This window comes from Equus caballus, chromosome 11, assembly GCF_041296265.1.
Source record: "Equus caballus isolate H_3958 breed thoroughbred chromosome 11, TB-T2T, whole genome shotgun sequence".
In the NCBI taxonomy this organism is placed as follows: Eukaryota; Metazoa; Chordata; class Mammalia; order Perissodactyla; family Equidae; genus Equus; species Equus caballus.
The window spans coordinates 11465949-11486017 of record NC_091694.1 but is presented as its reverse complement, the minus strand read 5'-3'; the positions used below and the strand labels follow the sequence as shown (position 1 = coordinate 11486017).

The following is a 20069-nucleotide window of genomic DNA, read 5'->3' as shown; positions in this document are numbered from 1 at the left end:
CTCCGGAACTACATTACCCAGCGGCCCCCGCGCCCTTCGCAGGAAGGACGTCTGCGCACTAAGATACTCAGTTCCAAGTTTGGAGCTTTTAGCTGCCAGCCCTGGCCCATCATGTAGCTGCAGCACAGCCTTCCCTAACGTTGCAACTGGGGGAAAAATCACTTTCCAGTCTGTTTTGCAAGGTGTGCATTTCCATCTTGATTCCCTGAAAGTCCATCTGCTGCATCGGTCAAGAGAAACTCCACTTGCATGAAGATTGCACGCCTGCAGCTTGCATCTTTGTTGCAAAACTAGCTACAGAAGAGAAGCAAGGCAAAGTCTTTTGTGCTCCCCTCCCCCATCAAAGGAAAGGGGAAAATGTCTCAGTCGAAAGGTAAGAGTCTATTTGCATTACTTGCAAAAATGCAAAGGCTTGTGCATGCATTTATGAATGCATGGATGCAATTTTCGCCTGGCGATTGCATTTTTAAGTTTGAGGTTTTCCACAGCTCAGTTGCATTTCCTGTTTAGTATGTGTCTTTTTTTTGCAGACACAGAGAGTTCCTGTAAGGCAGGGCTTGCAGTTCAGCTGTGCATTGACGTTATTTGCATTCTTCTGCTAGGATTACTGAGCTCTTTTTGCCTTTTGCACAGTCAGGAGAGATAGAGCAGGTTGGTAGCGTCTAAAAGTGCAATGCTTTATATAATTGTAAAATTCTTTGGTATGCACACATATTACAAGTAATTTTATGTGCAACAAGGGTACAAACTTTTAAAAAGTCTGTAGGTGAAGATGAAAGGTAAAACTTGAGTTAAACTAGTAGGAAATTAATGTAACCTTATATTCCTTTGGGAATGAGCCGTTGCGATACCAGTATTTAGCTAAATTTCCATTGATATCGCTTTGAACATTAAACAACTTTTGGTTTTTAAAGGAAGTAAAGGTGAAGTGTGAATAATAGCATGTTACAGAAAAGCAGACAAGAAGACTTTCTCTTCCGAGATTTTGCACTTTACACCAATTGCTTTTGGGTTCGCAGTATTTAGAAGCAGCAATGAGAGCATAGATGTTTTATGTCTTCCCATAAGGAAGATGCTTTGCATCTCGGGGGAAAATGTTGGGGGAAAACTGTACTTTTAAGCATTACACCAACGTGGGGAGACTGCACTGTTTCATTGACAACCATAATGAAATCTTTTAAGTGTGTAATTGCATATATTTAGTCAATTATAATAGGTCAGAAGTTCAGGGTTATGGTTGTTTTCTTTGTGTTCTTTTCTTTTTCTTAAATTTTTTTTTTTTTACGCAGTTGTATTTTGCAGACTTAATGTCATGCTGGGGAGGGGATTAAAAAAAATAAAATTTCTAACATGGCATCAAGAGAACTTGAGGGGGTGTTGTCAGGTGCCTCCAGGACCCTAAGTCACTTGTTTCAATAATCAATCCTTCTTTACTATAGAGAAAGCGTATGCCATCTGAGAATGTATGGAATGGAGAGGTGGGTTAGGCACTGGGTGAGTTAGGCTACCTGGGGCACGACATAGGTAAGTAAGACCTGGTGAAATGAAAGTGTCTCATAAGCTTTCTGCCGCTTTTTTTGGAGTAGTTGTACCACTTTTTAATTCTACCTGATGGGAAGCATGCATCTCAGCCCAAGAAGGAAGTAATACGTATTCTTAAGAGTTCAAAGTAGGGCTCTGCTTGTCTTTGAGTCTTAGGGGAGAATGGAAATCTGAAAGGCTAAGAATGCTGAAGAACATAGGAATTGGCATTATGAGGTGCAGATGTTTCTTAAGAGAGGGGAAACCTACAATCTCCTAATTGACCAGAGAAATAGTAGCTTAGAAGGGGCATTCCATGCTTTGATGTATTAAAGAGATGACATCTAGTTACTTTGTATTTGTGTATATTTTCACTCATTCATTCAGTTCAGTTTAATATGTGTATAAACATATCGTGATACATATGTTTGTGTATGTATGTGTATGTATGTACACATAGAGATAGATAGTCGGATGTAGTGCACAGGATTTGGGGGCATACAAAAATATTTAAAATGTAGTTGCTTCCTTCCAGGAACTTACTCTGTGGTTGGTGAAAGAAAGCATGTATACAATCGTTATAATACAAGATAATTGCGTAGATAGTGAAGAGAAATGGTGCTGTTGGACTTTAGGGATGGAAGTGATCTCTCTGGGAGATAGTCAGGAAGGTTTCATGAAGAAGGTGATGTTAGAGTGATCTGATCTTTGCACCTCAGGGTCTAAACTAAATCAGTTTCCTTTTTGCATTTTTGGGGCTCACTCCTAAGGTAGCTCACTCCTAGTAGCGCAAGTTTTTGAGTTGGAAAGCTAAAAGAAATATTAGCATGGCACTCTTCCATTATGGGTGCACACATAATAGATCAGTTACTGATGCTTCTTCAAATCAATTCCCATTCATCCAAAAAGTTTTCTTAATTGGGTTGTGTTTGGAAGGTACATACGGAGTGAACATGGGGTTTCTGTCCCAAAGGAAAATTATTGGTAGAAAGAAGTGGGTGATCATTTCAGAAAAGGCAAAGGAGCTTTGGCCTGGACTTTAAATGTGGAATTGGCCTAATTCAGCTATGGCAGTTTCAAATGGCCAAGACATTTTTTGCAGTAGCAAACTTCTTTGTAATACTATAACCAAATGAAATGGGAGGAAAAGTGAAAGGTGGATGCAACCTCACAGTGTTGAAGAATTTAACAACATGTTCAATTCAAGGACCTTTACGAACTTTCTAGATCACTATAATTCGGTTTTACAGACCTCTAATTTAAGGCACAGCAGAGGCAAAAGAATTACAGAGTCCCTGGGAGCTGAAGGAGCCAGTTACTTCTTTCCAGCCTTACCAACAGTGAGATTCCGAGAAAGAATTTCTTAAAAAGAAATTTTGTTTTCCACAGTTGTAACTTTAGGTGGTATGCTTTTCAGCTTGTTTATATTAGCTGTCTGGGGTTGAGCTGACATTTTTCAAATATTAAAGCGGTAGAATGCCTTTTGAGGAAATCTGAAATGTAAGTTAACAGGAAGGGCACCCAGAAAGTGCAGGAATTCCTGCACTTTACAGGAAGACAGGCTACAGGAAAAATGTGTCATCTACATTACCCGGGAGAGAAAAACTATTGTTATCAGCCATAATGATCTGAGGGAGGGAGGGAAGGAGAGAGGAAGGAAGGGAGGCCTGGCATCTCCCAGTTCACCTGAAAATCTACAAAAAGTTTGACCCTGCACTCTTTCTCATTTCTCCCTCTATTCACCTTTTAAAAATCCTAGTTTATCTCAGTTTAAGGTAGTAATAGGTAAATCACGTCGTGAGAAATGTGTGTAAGGCATAATTCAGCAGCATGTAGGAGAGTGGTAGGCTTAACCCTACTATGGGTGCTTTGCTTCTGTAATTCATTCCGCCCTGGAAATGTAAATTTCTCATTCTGTGTCAATTCCTTTGTTAGGTTGTACCAGCCGGACTTGTCATGCTTAGTCTGTAATCTGAGCCAGTGTGTTTTATAACCTCGTCCATCTCAGGACACAAAATCAGAATAGGCACCTTGGGTTTCCTGAGCTTGTTTTGTGTTAGTGGGGCGTTCAGTTCTTTCCAGCAGGCTGCGACTCAGCTGCAGGGGCACTCACGGGGGTCTCTTGGTGGTCTGCTTAACGCTGGAGAAAAGGATTGAGATTCTCATCGGTTTGTTTTTCACAGCTTAGTATTATTGTAACTACTTTCCAGTATTTTAAAATCTTAAAGATCTGTAAGGAATAGTTTTAAAACTTAAAAAAGTACATAAATAAGACTTGTTCATTATAGAAACACTTGAAAATATGGAAAAGGAAAATAAGAATCATCAGTTACTATAGAATACATTTTGGCATATATCCTTTTGGACTTTTTTTCTATTTTATGTATATGTATATGAATAAATTGAAAATATGTATACAACCAATGTCTATTCACTTCCCTTTTGCTTCACTTACCAATAGACTGTGAAGTAATCAAATTAGTGTTTCTACATTCGTAATATCCAATTCTGTTGTATTTATTTAAACAGGACCTTAATATTTAGTAACTTTCAATGTTAGGGGTATTCCCGTGATGACCACCCTCCTTCCTAAGTTACTGTGTGTACCATGGCCTCAGACTAAATTCCAGGATGCAAAGCTACTGGTTATGGATATCCAATTCTTCCCACTGCCCGTTCTCTTCTCCACCTTTTAAAAATAACTTCTTCATTATCATAAAATGATATATACTCATGAAAAAAGTTCAAACCAAAGAGAAATTCATAACAAGAAAATAAAAATCACTCCAAGTCATACCGTCCAGAGGTAATTACTGTTAACTTTTTGGTGACTATCTCTTTGTATTTGTACATACATACATACTCATACATGCTGTTTTACACACTATAATAATATTTTGAAACTTGCTTTATACTCTGTCATATATCTTGGACATCTTTTTATATTCACACACATACGTTCACCTCATTCTTTTTAACAATTGCTTATTTTAATTTGTAAGAATGTAGCTGTTTAATCAATCTCCTATTGGACTTTCACATAGTTTCTATTTTTTTTTTTTTTTTACAGCTGTTAACAATACTGCAAGGAATACCTTGAACATACATCTTTGCACGTTTGCCCAATTATCTCTTTAGGATGAATTCCTAGAAGTGAAAGTGCTAGGTTCAGGGACATGCATGGAGATGTGGCCAAATTGCCCCACAGAGAGCTAACACTAATTCTCATTCCCACCAACGATATTTGGAAGTACCCATTCTCTCCTTTTAGGCATCGTGGTGGTAAAGATTGCCAAATAAATTGCTCTCTACAAAGGTTATGCCTACTTACCTTCATCCTGGGTATAATAATTTGAAAAACTTTGCCAATTCAATGAAAGGTATTAATACTTTATTCTCATTTGCATTTTTTAGTAATAAAAAAGTTGAATGCCCCCACCTTTTTGACATTTGTGTTTCATGTATTTGAATTTATTTTCTTCCTCATAAAATTGTATCTTTAAAATTTCAATGTGGGGATCAATTTATTTTCAAAGTGAGGCCAGAAAATTCCAAAGTTGAAGAGCTTAGGCAATCATGGGTTCAAAGTTGGGTTCCATACATCTAAACAACTTAGTTCCCTAGTGGATTCTAATTTTAATTTTCACCAAAATGTCTTAAGTAAACATCACATATTTTATAAGCTCATTTTGTTTTACTGTCTATAGGTATCCAGACCAATATGAAAATAAAAAGAAAAATGTAATGATCTGATTAAAATTCCAGTCTGGGAGATAACTTGCTTCTGGACATTTCTGCATTTTCAGTTATCTCTACAGGCAAAATTAGATTTTCTTTCATTTTGTGAATAATTCTTCCATAGCACCTGATTGTGTTATGTGCATTGTTGCAGAATAATTCTCTTTTTTTTAAACTTCACATGCAATGCCGAGTCATAAAAGGAGGTTTACTTTGGGTTACTAGATTTGTTAGAAGAATTAAGGCTAGGATCAACTTTGCTGACCTCACAAGTTATTTAAATCAGTCACACTTAACGTATTCTTAACATAGCTTTCCTTACTAAATGTGCCTATTTATGCATCCTGATATTAAGTGATAGAGTTTACAGCTGCGAAAGGAGTTTTCTAGTCCAATCATCTCATTTCACAGATGAGCAAACTGAGGTCTTGGAAGTAAGTAGTTTGCCTGAAGACAGAGCCACAGGTGGAACTTAATGTTTCCTGATTCTCTGTCCCGAAGTTCTTTTCGCTAAACCACCATAAACACTAGTAATCCACATTTATAAAACTTTTTTTCTTCAGAATCTTTAGTACATTTCCTATTTTTTGTATTGTTTGTTTTTGTCGGGGGCAGGCTGGCCAGGGAGGCTGATGGGACCATCAGCAGGGGTTCTTTTTCTGCGCCCAAGAAATGGTCATACATGAATCATGGTGCTGGGCTTTCTTACCGATTCTCTGCCAAAGGATATTTTGCAAACACTCTCGTTTTAATTCCGAGTACCTACAGTATCAGCGTTCAGTTTTAACCACTGTAATTGTTGTTTGCCTTTTATGGATGATCTCTGAAAGCCCCTGCTGGGTAGCTAACGTTTCTTCGTATACATCTTTGCGTCTCTTTTAGCATTGTGCTTATAAATAATAGGTGCTCAATAAGTGTCTGACAATAAAAGTATTTTTTCATCAGTAGAGATCTCTTTCATTTTTCCCCATGTTTCATAAAAGGTTCGGGGTCATTAAATTATAATGCAGTTTTCCTGCTTGTTTGCATTAATATTCCTGTTATATCTTTGCTTGATATTTGGAAGTTGTAAGGATAGCACAGAAAGCAACTTATGATGGCTAAGAAGTGTCATCTCTCCTACCTAGGCCCTCTGAGCAGATTTAAAGGTTACATGATCCCTGACTACCTTTCTCTTTTAAAAGTATGCAGAACTAAGATGAGTTGTCTAAAGAATCCAGCGGGATAGGATTGAAGGGAATTCATCCATCCTGTGCTGGTTTCAGGAACTGGTTTGTAAGTTACCTCTGAACTTGAGCCTCTGAAGGGTTTCAAGCTGTCTTGTGACAAAACAGGGAACTCTGCACGGATAACCCCCAGATGAGAGGATTCCCCACTTCCTCCTCGACCACTGGTGCTGTTACTGGCTGCCCCGCCTTCTGCCCTGGTCTTGTTCCCCACTCTGCCTCCTCAGAGACAGAGACAGTCTTCCTTCCCTGAGCTGGTTCACACAGTTTGGTATGCGGTCCATAAAACCACTTCTTTCTCCGTGGAAAGGATATTCAGGTTATAATCTACACAAAATGGTGTCTATCACAAATCATCATAAATTAGTCAACTCAATTCTGAATTGAGGCATTAAATAGGCACCTGCTGGGTCTCTTATCATCTATTTCATTTTCTACTCTGTAAATCTCTCCTTAAGTTGGGTTTTGATCAGTCTTTTTTTTACAGACCATTAGCTACAGATCTAGATGCTGATCGCAATCCACACCCCATGCTATCATCACCGTCATCATCATCATCATCATTGTCATCGTCACTTATCTTATGTCAGTCAGTTTTCACCTAGTATGCTTTTGAACGTCACATAAATCCTCTAGGGGCAGATGCTGTTGTTAATTTACAAATGAAAAACCTGAGGCTCCCGTGAGTTAACTGACTTGCTCATGGCTGGATAGCCAGTAAGCTACAGAGGCAGGATGCTAGGCCAGGCCTGTCTGAGCACAGGGCCCGTGCTTGTAACCAGGGGTCAGCAAACTGCAGTCCATGGGCCAAATCCAGTCCTACCTGTTTTTAAGTACAACCCATAAATGAAAAGAGTTTGCATATTTTTAAATGACTGGGGGGAAATATATCAAAACAATAACATTTCATGACACATAAAAATTATATAAACTTCAAATTCAGTGTCACAAATAAAGTTTTATTGGAATACAGCTATGCTCATTCATTCATATGTTGTCCATGGCTGCTTTTCCCTCCGCGATGGTAGAGTTGAATGGTTGGGATGGAGACTGTCCCACAAAGCCAAAAATATTTACTGTCTGGTCCTTTTCAAGAAAAGTCTGCTAGTCTTACCCTTTATGACTTCACTCAAGCGAGTAATGGAGTCTTTTCATGATGGAGCTTCTATATTACATTCATCCTTGGCTTTAATTGGAAGTTGTTAACCTGGATAACTTCTCACCCACTACTCAGCCAGTGACCTCTGGGGCCCAGCCGACAGGAAATGTCTGAGTGGTGTTTCTCCTGGGTTTGAGATTTGTAGGCCATTGCTCATTTCCGCTGAACTGAGCTACCAGTCTCCTTTAGCCCATCCTGGGGTCCTTTCCCCTCAGCTGCACTCTTCCTGTTTGCTTTATATTTCTTTTTTTTTTTTCCCTCCTATTGAGAAGCTGCTCATTAGTTCTTCCATTAGTGCCTCATTCTCCCCTTTTCTTGGTCTTATATTTTGTTTAAAAAGCAAATAAAGTAAAAACAACTCTCACTACCACCGTAGCCTGGCTTTGTTGATTATTATCGTGATGCAGCTCAGAAGTTCCATCGTTGTTTCTGTGTGGACTAAAGACAGAAGTTTCCCTCTACGGTAAGACAGCCTTTGTTATCTTCTCCTACAATGGTTAGGGCCATTTCTCACATTTACTCCCCCAACCCTGCGGGGACAGTTTTCATGTGGGTATGAGTATCCTTTAGCTCACAGAGTCACTTACATTGTGGGTATTGTATGTATTTAGGAAGGAATGTCCTGGTAAAGGTTCTGAAAATGAAGGGGGAGGGGGTGGAAGCTACAGGAAGACAGAGTAGCTTTGGTAGGATGAGCCCAGATTTGTTCACCATATCCAGAAGGCGATAAGTTTAAGTCACACAGAAGGAAGTGCTATAATTCCTACCGTCCCAGATGGTAACACCACTGAGATTTTTTCTATATTCCAGATACTGTGCTTAGTGATGGATGTAAATTATCTCATTCTACCTTCACTAGGGCCTGGTAAAATGAGGTCCCATTTTGTATACGAGCAAACTGAGGCCAGAGAGGTTAAGGAACGTGCCTTAGGTGTCCAGGTGGATAGTGGCACAGCAGAGGCTTTAATCAAGCTCTGTCTGACCCCAGAACCTGAGCTCCTGGCTACTGGACTTGAGTTGTGACTCCATAACAAATTTATGAACCCACTACCCAAAATACGTGGTTGGAGATTGAAAACATGAATGGATTCCATGGATATTTGGGCATACCAGGGCCAGATAAGGTAGTTAGGAGGGGCTGACCTGTGTCTACCTATGTATAGGATCCTTTTAACATGTTCCTTTAAGCTTCTGCTAATCGTAGAATACTGAGTGTGACTCATACTGAGTGTTAAAGTTGAATTCCAAGTACAAATTGCCCACTGGTTGAAAGAGGCTAGTTTCAGTTGGTCTACTGATAGATCCTGTCTGCACAGACAGGAAGTTTATGTTAAACATCAGACATGAATATTGATTCCATTAGCTGTCTTATAGGCTGTAACTAAGCAGACCCAAACTTTCTGTGTCTCCCTCCCATCAAAGTTAAATTGTTTTAAAACAGCTGTAAGAACATGGCCAGTTTGGCACCATACCTAAATAGACGAATACTTAGGAATACAGCCCCTTTTTGGTTTAGTAATTTCCCTTCTTCCTGGTTATTTCTATGTAAATGTGACAAGTGCAGTTTCCTTGAAATTGTGAGTGAACCTACGTCTCGACTGTTTTCCTCTTGTACTGGATGGTCGTGGAAGAAACTAGAATTACCTCTTTTTGTGGTAGAGGAGGTGGGGGGTTGGGGAATGAATTTACTTTTAAACCAGTGAGTTCTCTCCGGCCAAAGCAGAACAGTCGTACCTGTGCTTCAGTGGTTTCCCATGATCCCAGGGTGAAACCATGGGAATAGATGGTCTGGATGTTGAGTGACAAGTTATTTATTCCCTACCTTCATTCTGCCTCCTCCAATCCCTCATGGGAGGGATGAGTTGGAGATAAGGGTAAGGCTAGAATCTGAAAAACCAGTGGGAACAGAATGGAAAAAAGAACAGAATGGAAAATTATTTTGCAGTGAATGTGCAGAGACAGCCTTTCTGTGATATTTGAAAACTTTATAAGCATATTCTCCCCACTTTATTTACTCCTTTCTGCACCCCAAACACCTTTGCCATTTTACAAAAATAGTCCCAAAGACTCTGAAAATACCTAAAGAGAGAACTTGGATAAGGGGTTTGTCCAGATCAATTCGACAAATAAATTTGTGATCGATTGTTATGTTTAAGACATTGTGCTCGGTGGAACTAGACAGAAATGCAGCCTGCTCTACTCTTCCACTCACTGGCTATGAGCCTTGAAAAATCTGCTTAACCTCTAGCTTCCATTTCCTCACCTGCTAAATGGAGAGACTGACACTCATTCACAGGGTTGCTATGAAAATTAAGCGAGTTTATGTATGTAATGTGTTTTGGCCAGTGCTTGGCATTCATTTATTTGATGAATATTTATTGAATGCACTTCTGGGTTTGAGGCATTGTGTTATATAATAAGCTCTCCCTAAACATACATTTGCTTCACTCTTCCTTTCCCTCCAGCCCTTAAGAAGTTTCTAGTCTAGTGGGAGTAAGAAAAGTACAGAAATATGTAGGATAGAATCCTAGATGACAGGCTTTGAAGAGATACTGTGAGTTGGGAGGTCCTATGAATGAGAGGGAGATCACGAAAGGTTTTACAATGAGCTTGCAAGTATTAATGTAATTTTCAGAGCTGCTGAGGATGTTGTGTCCTAGATCCAAAGGAGTTATGGAGAAGGAATCTTGACTTCAAGTATACAGGGGCACCAATAGAATGTTCATATAGGCAGAATAGTTTCTTAGAAGAATTAAAGAGAGAAGATGCCCAAGCAGAATATCTGGAGCTTAAATACCTTGCTTATGTTTTCTAAGAACTTCTTTTTTCTTACCAAGTTATGTACTGTAGTTATTGCTTATGATCACAATAGGTTAATAAATGGAACATATCATATCTCATACTTTTAGGTGTTTTTTGGATTGTGGAAACTCCAGGAAATCTAGAAGTTAATAGTTAAACAAGTATATCATATCAACCAGGTTTATAGGCACACTGTAATTATATAAGCAAGCTGTTGGTTCAATAATCAACGTCTAGCTAGGTCAGGGAATATTTTCCAGAGCATGGCCACAGCTGTAATTTTCATTTTTTATAACCTGCCAACCTGCCTTTTCCATTTCTTAGTCCTTTTCCCTTTTCTAGAATCATCTGAAGTCACTTAAAGAGGAGGAAAACTGTTTAATGTACTTCTCAATTCTCATTTTAGTTACCTTAAGAGAGGTGTTCCAGAAGGTTCTTTATTTTACCAAACTTATTTCTCAAGCATGATACTGGATACTGCCAAGGGATTTTGTAAATTTTTGTATGCATTTTTAATTTCAGAAAAATTCCACTTAAAAGATAAATATGTTTAATACAATTGACAGGTTAAATTAATTTTTCTTTCAGTATCTTGGCTTAAAAAATACAATGACCTACAGCTCTGGAGCTCACAATAGGCTGTTGCTCAGTGTAACTAGCACTTAGTCACCTTCTTTTTCCTCAGTGACTTCATTCAACTCAGAGTCGGTAGAGTGGGTAAGGTGGGTGGGCTGAATCACCTCGGGCAGAGTTGGGAAAGCCACAGGGAAGTTTTTGCCTCACCTTGCTGTGCAGTTAAAGAGAACATATGACCCAGCCAGGTAGATAGGACCTGCCGGCTGTATCATCTCGTTCAAGTGGCTTGCCAAGTCTTCTTGCTTGGTACTTTGTTCCTGAATGAGGTTCTATTTATAGGTAAAGTAGAAAAAAAAAATGCAGATTGAATTCTGGAATTTATTTAGGAATGAGATTGAGGAATTTTGATACATTAGGGTTAGAAAGATTTTTTCCATCTCGACTTTCAATCTTTTGTTTCTAATGCGACCTGTCTAAGGACAGGAAAGTCAATGTTGGCAGTATAGGGGGTGAGGTGGATGAGTGAGAGGGTGGGGCCAGAGGACTCTATGTTTCCTTATTTCTTGGTTGAGTTGAACAAACATTATTGAACACTTAAGTTAATAATCTGCACCTTGCACAGTGCTAGGTGACTATGAAGATGAATAGAATTCCATCTCTTAAGAAGCTCACAGTCTAGTAGGATGTATTAGTTCTCTGGGGCTGCCATAACAAAATACCACAAATTGGGTGGCTTCACACAACAGAAATTTATTGTCTCACAGTTCTAGAAGCCAGAAGTCTGAGATCAAGGTGGCGGCAGGGTTGGTTCTTTCTTAGGGCTGGAAGGGAGAATCTGTTCCTTGCTTTTCTCCTAGCTTCTGGTGGTTTGCTAACCATCTTTGACATTCCTTGGCTTGTAGGTGCATTGCCCAGATCTCTGCCTTCATGTTCATGTGGCGTTCTCCTTGTGTGTGTACCTGTGTCCAAATTGCCCCTTTTTATGAGAATACCAGTCATATTGGGTTAGGGGCCCACTGTAATCCCATATGATTTCATCGTAACTAATGATGTATGCAACACCTGTATTTCCAAGTAAGGTCATATTCTGAGGTACTAGGGGTTAAGATGTCAACATAAGAATTTTGGGGGGACACAATTCAACTCATAACTTGGGAAGACAAACATGTCAGCAAACTAATGCTACTGTGTGTGACATGCATGTAAATTTGGGTACAAGATGCTTCTGGGATACCAAGCATGGTGAGGGGCGGAACTTCACCTGGGAAGATCGAGAAGTCCTATCTGTAGAGAAAGGACATTAACTTGGAATAAGGGAACTCTCAGTGTGGTTCTTCTTAGGAGAATAAGCAAGTAAAACAAGAGACTTGCCATCTGGTCCTTGAGCAGACTACCTGCTTGCTCTTCTCGTTTTCTATCAATAATGAAAGACTAGATGCTTCTAAACCGGGGAGTGTTAAATTAGAAAACATACACACACACACAAACACACGCTGTTACTGTATTGATTCCCAAAACTTAATTAGTGTTTAGTGATAATGAGACCTGCAAAACTCTCTCAGTGGTTGTCACAGGCAGCTTTCATGCGTAGATACAGAGGTGGCACTTGATGGGGGCAGGGACATCCTTCCCTTTGTAACAAATGGTTCTAGTCCTAATGGAACAAAGCTTAAGAGGGAATGGGAGTGACTAAGAACCAAGGATCTGTAGCCAGGCAAAGCTTATTTTTAGAAAAGGCCTGTAAGCCTTAAAAAAAAAGAGTACTACTCGAGTGTTACCAAGCTCCTACAATATTGATTATTAACAAAAGATCTTTTCAACTGTGTATAGTTAATAGGCAGCTTTATTTTCTTAATGTGGTCTGAGTATATTTAGCATAAAATTATGTATAAAAATACCAGGATCAGCTTCAGTAAGAGGGGACAATAAGGGATGGAATTGTCAGGACATGTTGTGTGAGCTGGTCAGGGGTGAGGTCAGTGGGACGGAGCTTTCCCAGCTTAGAACAGACATCCATCTGTCAAACTGTCCTGCCAGGGTGTTGATGGTGGCATGCTTCAAGAGTATGACCAGGTGGGCAACCCAGAAAAAGCCGCAGGAAGGTAAGGCGTCCCTCAGAGCTGGTGGATGGTCCTGGGACAGTGATTCAAACAGCAAAAGAAAATGTGGGCAGCAGAAGTGAGGAAAAAAGTCAAGAGTTAGATGAGTCGACGTGGAAGGGGAAGAAAGAAATAATAAACAAAGAGGTTAGTGGGAAAGCAGGGATCAGAGAGCGCAAGAGTCCAAGATATCAGGGTGCAGAATCCAGGCACAAATATATGGTTTTGTTCCGTATTAGCCCTGCATATAAGAAATCAATATCTACCTCACCTGTTTCTTTCAGCTTCCAAAGTGATCTTTGTTCATCTGGCTGTTGTGTGATGATGCACTCCTGGCAAGCCTGGGGAGGTAGTGTGCAGAAGGATGTGCAGAAGGATATGCAGAAAAAGAGCAACAGAAACTCGATGGGGATTGTTTAAAACAAGCCCAGACTTATCTCCATGCTAAGTACCTGCATGCAGCTCTCTAAGTGGGGCCAACAGAGTCAGAGGAAAACAGGAAATAGTGAATCAGCTGGATTGTCAGGCTAGTTGCTTGAAGACTGAAACCAGCTACTGGGTTTCTCTCTCAGGTTAAGAGATGAACATGGTCTAATGTGAAAAAGCAGCCCTGAGTCCTTGACATCCAATTCCAAGGCAGAGCTGGGAAGTAGAAAGGCAAGTGCTCCAAGAAAGCTTGTGCTGCTCTTCTGTGCTAAAAGTATGTCAGGGGCAAGTGGAGAATCAGTGTTTGCAAAAGCAATTGGGCCATATCAAGAACCTGCACAATTTTCGTTCCCTTTGATCCAGCATTTCCATTTATGAGAACCTATCCCATAATAGCTAGCGACTTTTGAATGCCTACTGTGTGCAAGGATTTCTTAGCTCTAATCTTCATGAAAACCTGAGAGCTAGGTAAAATTATCTCCATTTTATAAAGGAGGAAATTGGAACTCAGGTTAATAACTTGCCTAAGATCATACAGTTAGTGGTTGCAGAGCTGGGATTTGAATCTAGTTCATTTAAATTCAAAAGTTCATGTTTTCTACTATGTAACTGCCATGTCAAAATAGTGAAAAATAAAAACATCCTATTGCATAATAATAAAGGAATAGCTGAAGTTACAGATACCTACCTGATGTAACAGGTTATGAGGAGAGGCGATAACATCGATGCAAAGGTGCTTATGACCGAGGAAGAATGGATATAAATAAATAGAGTGATTACAGGTATGTGTACGTGTTTGTGTATTTGTGCGTATTTTGTTTTACTCAAGTAAAAGAGTCTTTGCAGCAGGCCCCCTCATCTGCGGGGCTACATTCTAAGATTCCCAGTGGATGCCTGAAACCGGCGATAGTGCTGAACTCCCTCTATATAGTATTATGTTTTTTCCTATGCATACATACCTGTGATAGTTTAATTTCTAAATTAGGCACAATAAGAGATTAATAACAATAGCTGGTAATAAAATAGAACAATTATAGCAATATACTGTAATAAAAGTTATGCGAATGTGGTCTCTCTGTCTCTCAAAATATCTGTTGTACAGTAGTCACCCTTCTTGTGATGATGTGAGATGACACAATGCCTACGTGATGACATTAAATGAGGTGAATGATGTAGGCATTGTGACATAGCGTTAGGCTACTATTGACATTTTAACGATATGTCAGAAGGAGGATCATCCAGCTATGAGGATGTCAATGGTTAGATGGCAGGAGCAGACAGTGGCGGTGGTTGGGGGTCCAACAAAGGGATGATTCATGTCCCGGGCAAGCCGGACACAGTGGGATGGCGGGAGATGTCATCCCACTACTCAGAACAGTGTGCAGTTTAAAACTTATGAATTGTTTATTTCTGGAATTTTCCCTTTAATGTTTTTGGACTGCTGTTGATTGCTGGTAACCGAAACCATGGAAAGCTAAACCATGGGTAAGAGGACTGTTATATTAGGGAGAATTTCATTGAATCCAATTGCAGGAGGTAGAGCTGAGCCTGGTAGGAACTGAGAAAGGCATTTTCTGATTGCCTCCTCACTTTCCCTTTGCATGTGTCCTCATTCTGTTTTTTCTCTGAGACTCTTTGCCGCTTTCCGCTGTAGACCAGAGTTTTGGTAACTTATCAGAATGTACTTGGTTTAGAAGAGCTATGAGAGCTGCGTCTATGTGACTGCAGCTTCAGTACCCACCATTCTTTGGCCGGTTACAGTCTCTGGTCTGAGATCAAGTTCTCTCTCTTGCAAAAGAAGAAAACATTTCTGATGATGATTGGCTGCTGGATTGGCTGGACCTGAGTCAGGTGTCATCCCTGTGCATGTGAGGGGTAACCACATGGCGTGCTGCCCACTTAGAGGTGTTGTAAAAACAGGTTACCTGAGAAGGGGCCTCAGTGAGACAGTCAAATGGATTGACATAATAAGCAGGCGGAAGGGAAATACAAGAAAAAATGAGAACAATGAATGTGGCTGCTTAGACATATACTTGAATGAAGCTTTGACAGTATTGTGACCGGTGATGTTTTATATAATTTTTAAAATAAAAACTCATTATAAATTTGCATACTATTAATAATAAAGAACTTGGTTATTAAGAAAGGAGCTACATCTCCTCAGATTCTCTCATATTCTCTGTGAGTGGAAGAGGTTCGGACCATCCAGGCTATCCTTTGTTCAGTTGCTGGTTGCCTTTAGAAGGGGCCACTTGAACAATAAAAAGAGCAATGATACCATCTGGGGAACAAACTGAGTCAATGCCCTTGAAATGGAGAGAACACAGAAAAGGCGCACTGGTGCTCTCTAATGGCTAAGTGATAAATACAAGATTGACTTTCTGATGATGTGACAGTTGCCCAAATGTATGTGGTACAAAGAGTCTGGGCAGTAGATACCTGGCAAGATGTAAAGATAAGAATTTAGAACCATAGAATGTTACATCTAGCAGGGACCTTAGAAGTCATCTAGGCTGAACACCTCACTTTATAGATAAAGCAGTTATGACCAAGAGAGATTAGCTGCAAAGGCCAAGGTGGTGGTGAGCTAAGTTTGGAAGACAGATCTGACACTCACACCTGGACTGTCTCTGGACTCTCTGGAGAGCTCTTATGCTCTTCCTATAAAGACAAAACTAACCCCTGAGGCTTAAAGATAAAAAATAAGTGAGAGCACCAGGCACGGTAAAAATCAGGACCTCTGTTTATTCAGTCGGTCATCAGATGATTGAATGGATCTGTTCAATTATGCATGCAGCCATTCATCCATTTATTCCTTCATTCCTTATCAACATTTGTGGGATCCTTCTCTGTGTGATTCACGGCTAGGCACCAGGGAGTGTGCAGAGAGATGATTCCTACTTGCAAGAAGCTCACATTCTAATGGGGGTCAGACTTGTACCAATGTTTGTGATTTAATGATAGCTCAAAGGAGAAGTGATTAACTGTTTGGATTTTGGGAGGCAAATGGGAGAGTCAGAGATTAAAGGGGGGAAATCAGAGCAGACCCAGTTCTGGTCTGTGGGGCAGTGTGAAATGGCACAAGTGTCCAGGAAAGCCTAAAGCTCTGGTGGTTGGCATGTAGGGAGTCGTCCAGCAGAGCAGTGAGAGGTGAGGTAGGAGAAATAGGTGGGGGCCAAGGGGTGGAAGGCCTTGCAATTTAGGAGGCATTCATTGCCTGACTCAAATCCGCAGTATGAAGTGCTACTGAGAGAGGGTTTCTTCCAGCAGCTAGATTAATATAATTTTGTATTTTAGACTGAACCATGCATCTATGTCCCTTAGCAACAGGTTTTGTTAATATTCTCAGCTCGGTATGAAATGGAGAGCCAAATTGGCATTGAAGAGCTTTCCTTTGGCAAGTCTACGATTAACTTGCTTTATCAGTTAGAAAAAAAAAAGATATCAACCTTTATGGGGAAGAGAGTTTGCACGGGTTGATTAGTATTGAATGCAGTTTTCTTTAACTACCATTTGATGACTCAACTCATAATGACATTTTGTTGGCATTTCACCAACTCGCACTTGCCTCTGTTCAACAGGGCATGCCTTGAGGTCTGATTATATGGTTTTCATTCATATGGGCATGTCTCCCACCCTGCTTTTTTGTTTTTTAGCTAACTAACTTGACATTCCTGCCTGCCAAAACCCAGGGAGCTTGCCTGCTCACCCCATTTGATTCCTCCGTGAGGTCGTGCGAGTGCTTCTTACATTGAGTGCCTGCCATTCTGGAGGTTTCACAGAACAGAAACCCCAGCCTCCGTTTTTAGAGCTGGAGATTCTAACTGTCCGGACCTTTGGAAGTCAGTCTTGATCTGTGAAAGAGGAAAATGCTCCATGGTTTACAGTCTTTCAAAAGTGTGGGAGGGAGTACTTAGGAGATGATGAAATGCACAACCAAACCTAAAGTGGTCTCCTCCAAAGTTCATAAGCAGTTAATACTATTTTGTATTATTTTTCAGCTTTCTCTTTTTTAACTTAAAATTTCCAAAGTCTATATCCACAGCCTTGCATAGTTCTTAGCAGCAAATTTAGCAACAAATCAGAGAAAAAAAATTAACTAGTTATTTGTTTGGTTTTTTTTGAGGAAGACTAGCCCTGAGCTAACATCTGCTGCTAATCCTCCTCTTTTGGCTGAGGAAGACTGGCCCTGAGCTAACATCCATGCCCATCTTCCTCTATTTTATACATGGGACGCCTACCACAGCATGGCTTGCCAAGCGGTGCCATGTCCACACCCGGGATTCAAACTGGTGAACCCCGGGCCGCTGAAGCGGAACATGCGCGCTTAGCTGCTGTGCCACTGGGTCGGCCCCAGTTATTTGTATTTCTAACTAGATTTGTAATCTCGTCTACCTCATCTAACCTCCTTGGGCCTCAGTTTCCTCTTCTTATAACTGGATGGCCAATGCATTCTATTGTTTTAAAGAAATGCCTTATTTCATTGGGAGGATACATTAAGGCTAAAACATTTGGAGAATACAGAGATATGGTGCAAGTACAGAAGCATAAAATTAAGACAGGTGAATGCTAGTGATGAAGTATTTCAAACATCTTACCTTTCCTCAATTCTAGCGGGGCTCAAGAAAATCATCCATGCTTCGATTGTTTTTAGTAGACATTTGGAAGAAATTAACTGCTTAAACCATACTCTAATAGTAACCTGAATTTATATATAACTAGACACTTGTTTGTTTTCCAAAATGCGTGTATCCATTTTCACTGTAAGACTAAAAGGTGAATAATGGAGATTGAGGAAGAACTTTGTTCTTTGTATAAGAGTCATAAGTGCAAGGATGTATGACCAAGAAACATTATGAAGTCTTCAAAAAAAGGATAGAATCAGTTTTATGGGTTGGTTTAGATCTGATGTTCCTAAAAGTTAAAAAAAAAAATCGAAAATATATTCCAATCATTTGGAATTGATTTAAAAGAAAAAAAATAGATGTGCTGCCAGCAGTGTTAGATTGTTAGACTGCAAACAACACTTTAAAAGAAGTGAACAGCTGTCACACTTCTCTGTCCTCTGTAGAGATTTAGCTTTGGAAAGATAACACGTTTGCAAATTAACAGATCTCATCTAAATTCCATACTTTTTCCCTGGAGCTTCTGCCACCCCAACCCCACCCCCTCCAAGAGCACAGTTCTTTGGTTCTCTTGATCCAGAGAACATTGGCTTCCTTTTTCTCACTGTTGGATACGCTATTTCTCAGGCAGTCTTCAAAGGAGAATTATTAAGAAATGCTATCACTTTTTTAGTTTTGTAATACTGATTCTACAGTCAATATTCTGCATATATTTTTGTAAAAACGACTGGATGGCGGCTGTTGCTCTGGTTAATTAAAGATTGGAAAGAATTTTAAGAAACACCTTTCTGTCTTGTCTACTATTTTATCCTCAGAGCCAGGCTCAGTGCCTGCCACATAGTGGGTACTCGACAAGTACTGTCTGAACAAATTATTTATTAGCAGGATGCAGAGTTAGCCTTATGCACACTTGTAAAGTGGACTAAGATGCTCTTTGATGAATTTAGCCTCTTTTTTTTAAGCATTTCCTTTCACTTCTCAAATGAGAACTTCTTATCAAACCTGCAGAATCCTCAGGCGTCTTCTTTATATAGATGTATACTTTTTATTGTGGTAAAATGCACGTAGCGTAGAACTCACCATTTGCGTCATTTGAAAGTATACAGTTCTGTGGTTTTTAGTATATTCACAAGGTTGTGCAACCATCGCCACTATCTAGTTCCAGAACATTTTTATCACCACAGATGGAAAGCAGTCACTCCCATTAAGCAGTCACTCCCCATCCCCCGTCTCCCCAGTCCCTGGCAACCACTAATCTACTTTCCGTCTCCATGGATTTGCCTATTCTAGATATTTCCTATGAATGGAATCCAATGCTATGTGGCCTTTTGTATCTGGCTTCTTTCACTTCGCATAATGTTTTCAAAGTCCAGTCCATGTTGTAGCATGTAGTACTTCATTACTTTTTATGGCTGAATAACATTCCATTGTATGGGTATACAACATTTTTTCCTCTTTATGTTTTCTATCAAAATCTAATGTCTAGAGAACCACTTCAAAAGTAGTCAATAAATTATGTATAAGTGTAGCTAATAGAACTTAAATTAAAAACTCACCCGAGGGAGTTTGCATTGTTCAAGTGGAAAAAAGCTTAAAATAAAGTAATATACTTCTAATGGTGAAGTCTCAGGGATGGGGAGACATTTCCAAGGGGACAAGGTGACTTTTTTTTAGTGCCGCTGAATTACGTATTCATGCATATCTGACTTCTTGTAAAGCCAAGTCTACCAATAGCTCTGGGACTGGAGAAGATATTGAATTGAGTAGATGGGCACAGGGGTCTGTCCTCGGTTAGTTGTTAGTTAACTGTGCCACCTGCATTTTCCTGGGGCTAGTGTTTTCTCTCTGTTATTTTGGTTTGATTTTGAACCAGGCCCTCTGCTAAGCTCTTTTACGT

At 39.9% G+C, this 20069-nt stretch overlaps 1 protein-coding gene across 1 annotated transcript in view; it reads left to right on the top strand.

Annotated features, from left to right (window-relative positions):
• The first annotated feature begins 31 nt into the window (after window positions 1-31).
• The window catches only part of MAP2K6 (mitogen-activated protein kinase kinase 6), a 116939-nt gene continuing 96901 nt past the window's right edge, over window positions 32-20069 (top strand). The window contains exon 1 of the mRNA XM_001498752.7: window positions 32-373. Within this exon, the coding sequence (XP_001498802.1) occupies window positions 358-373 (16 nt within the window). The 5' untranslated portion in view covers window positions 32-357. The remainder of the gene's footprint in view (window positions 374-20069) is intronic.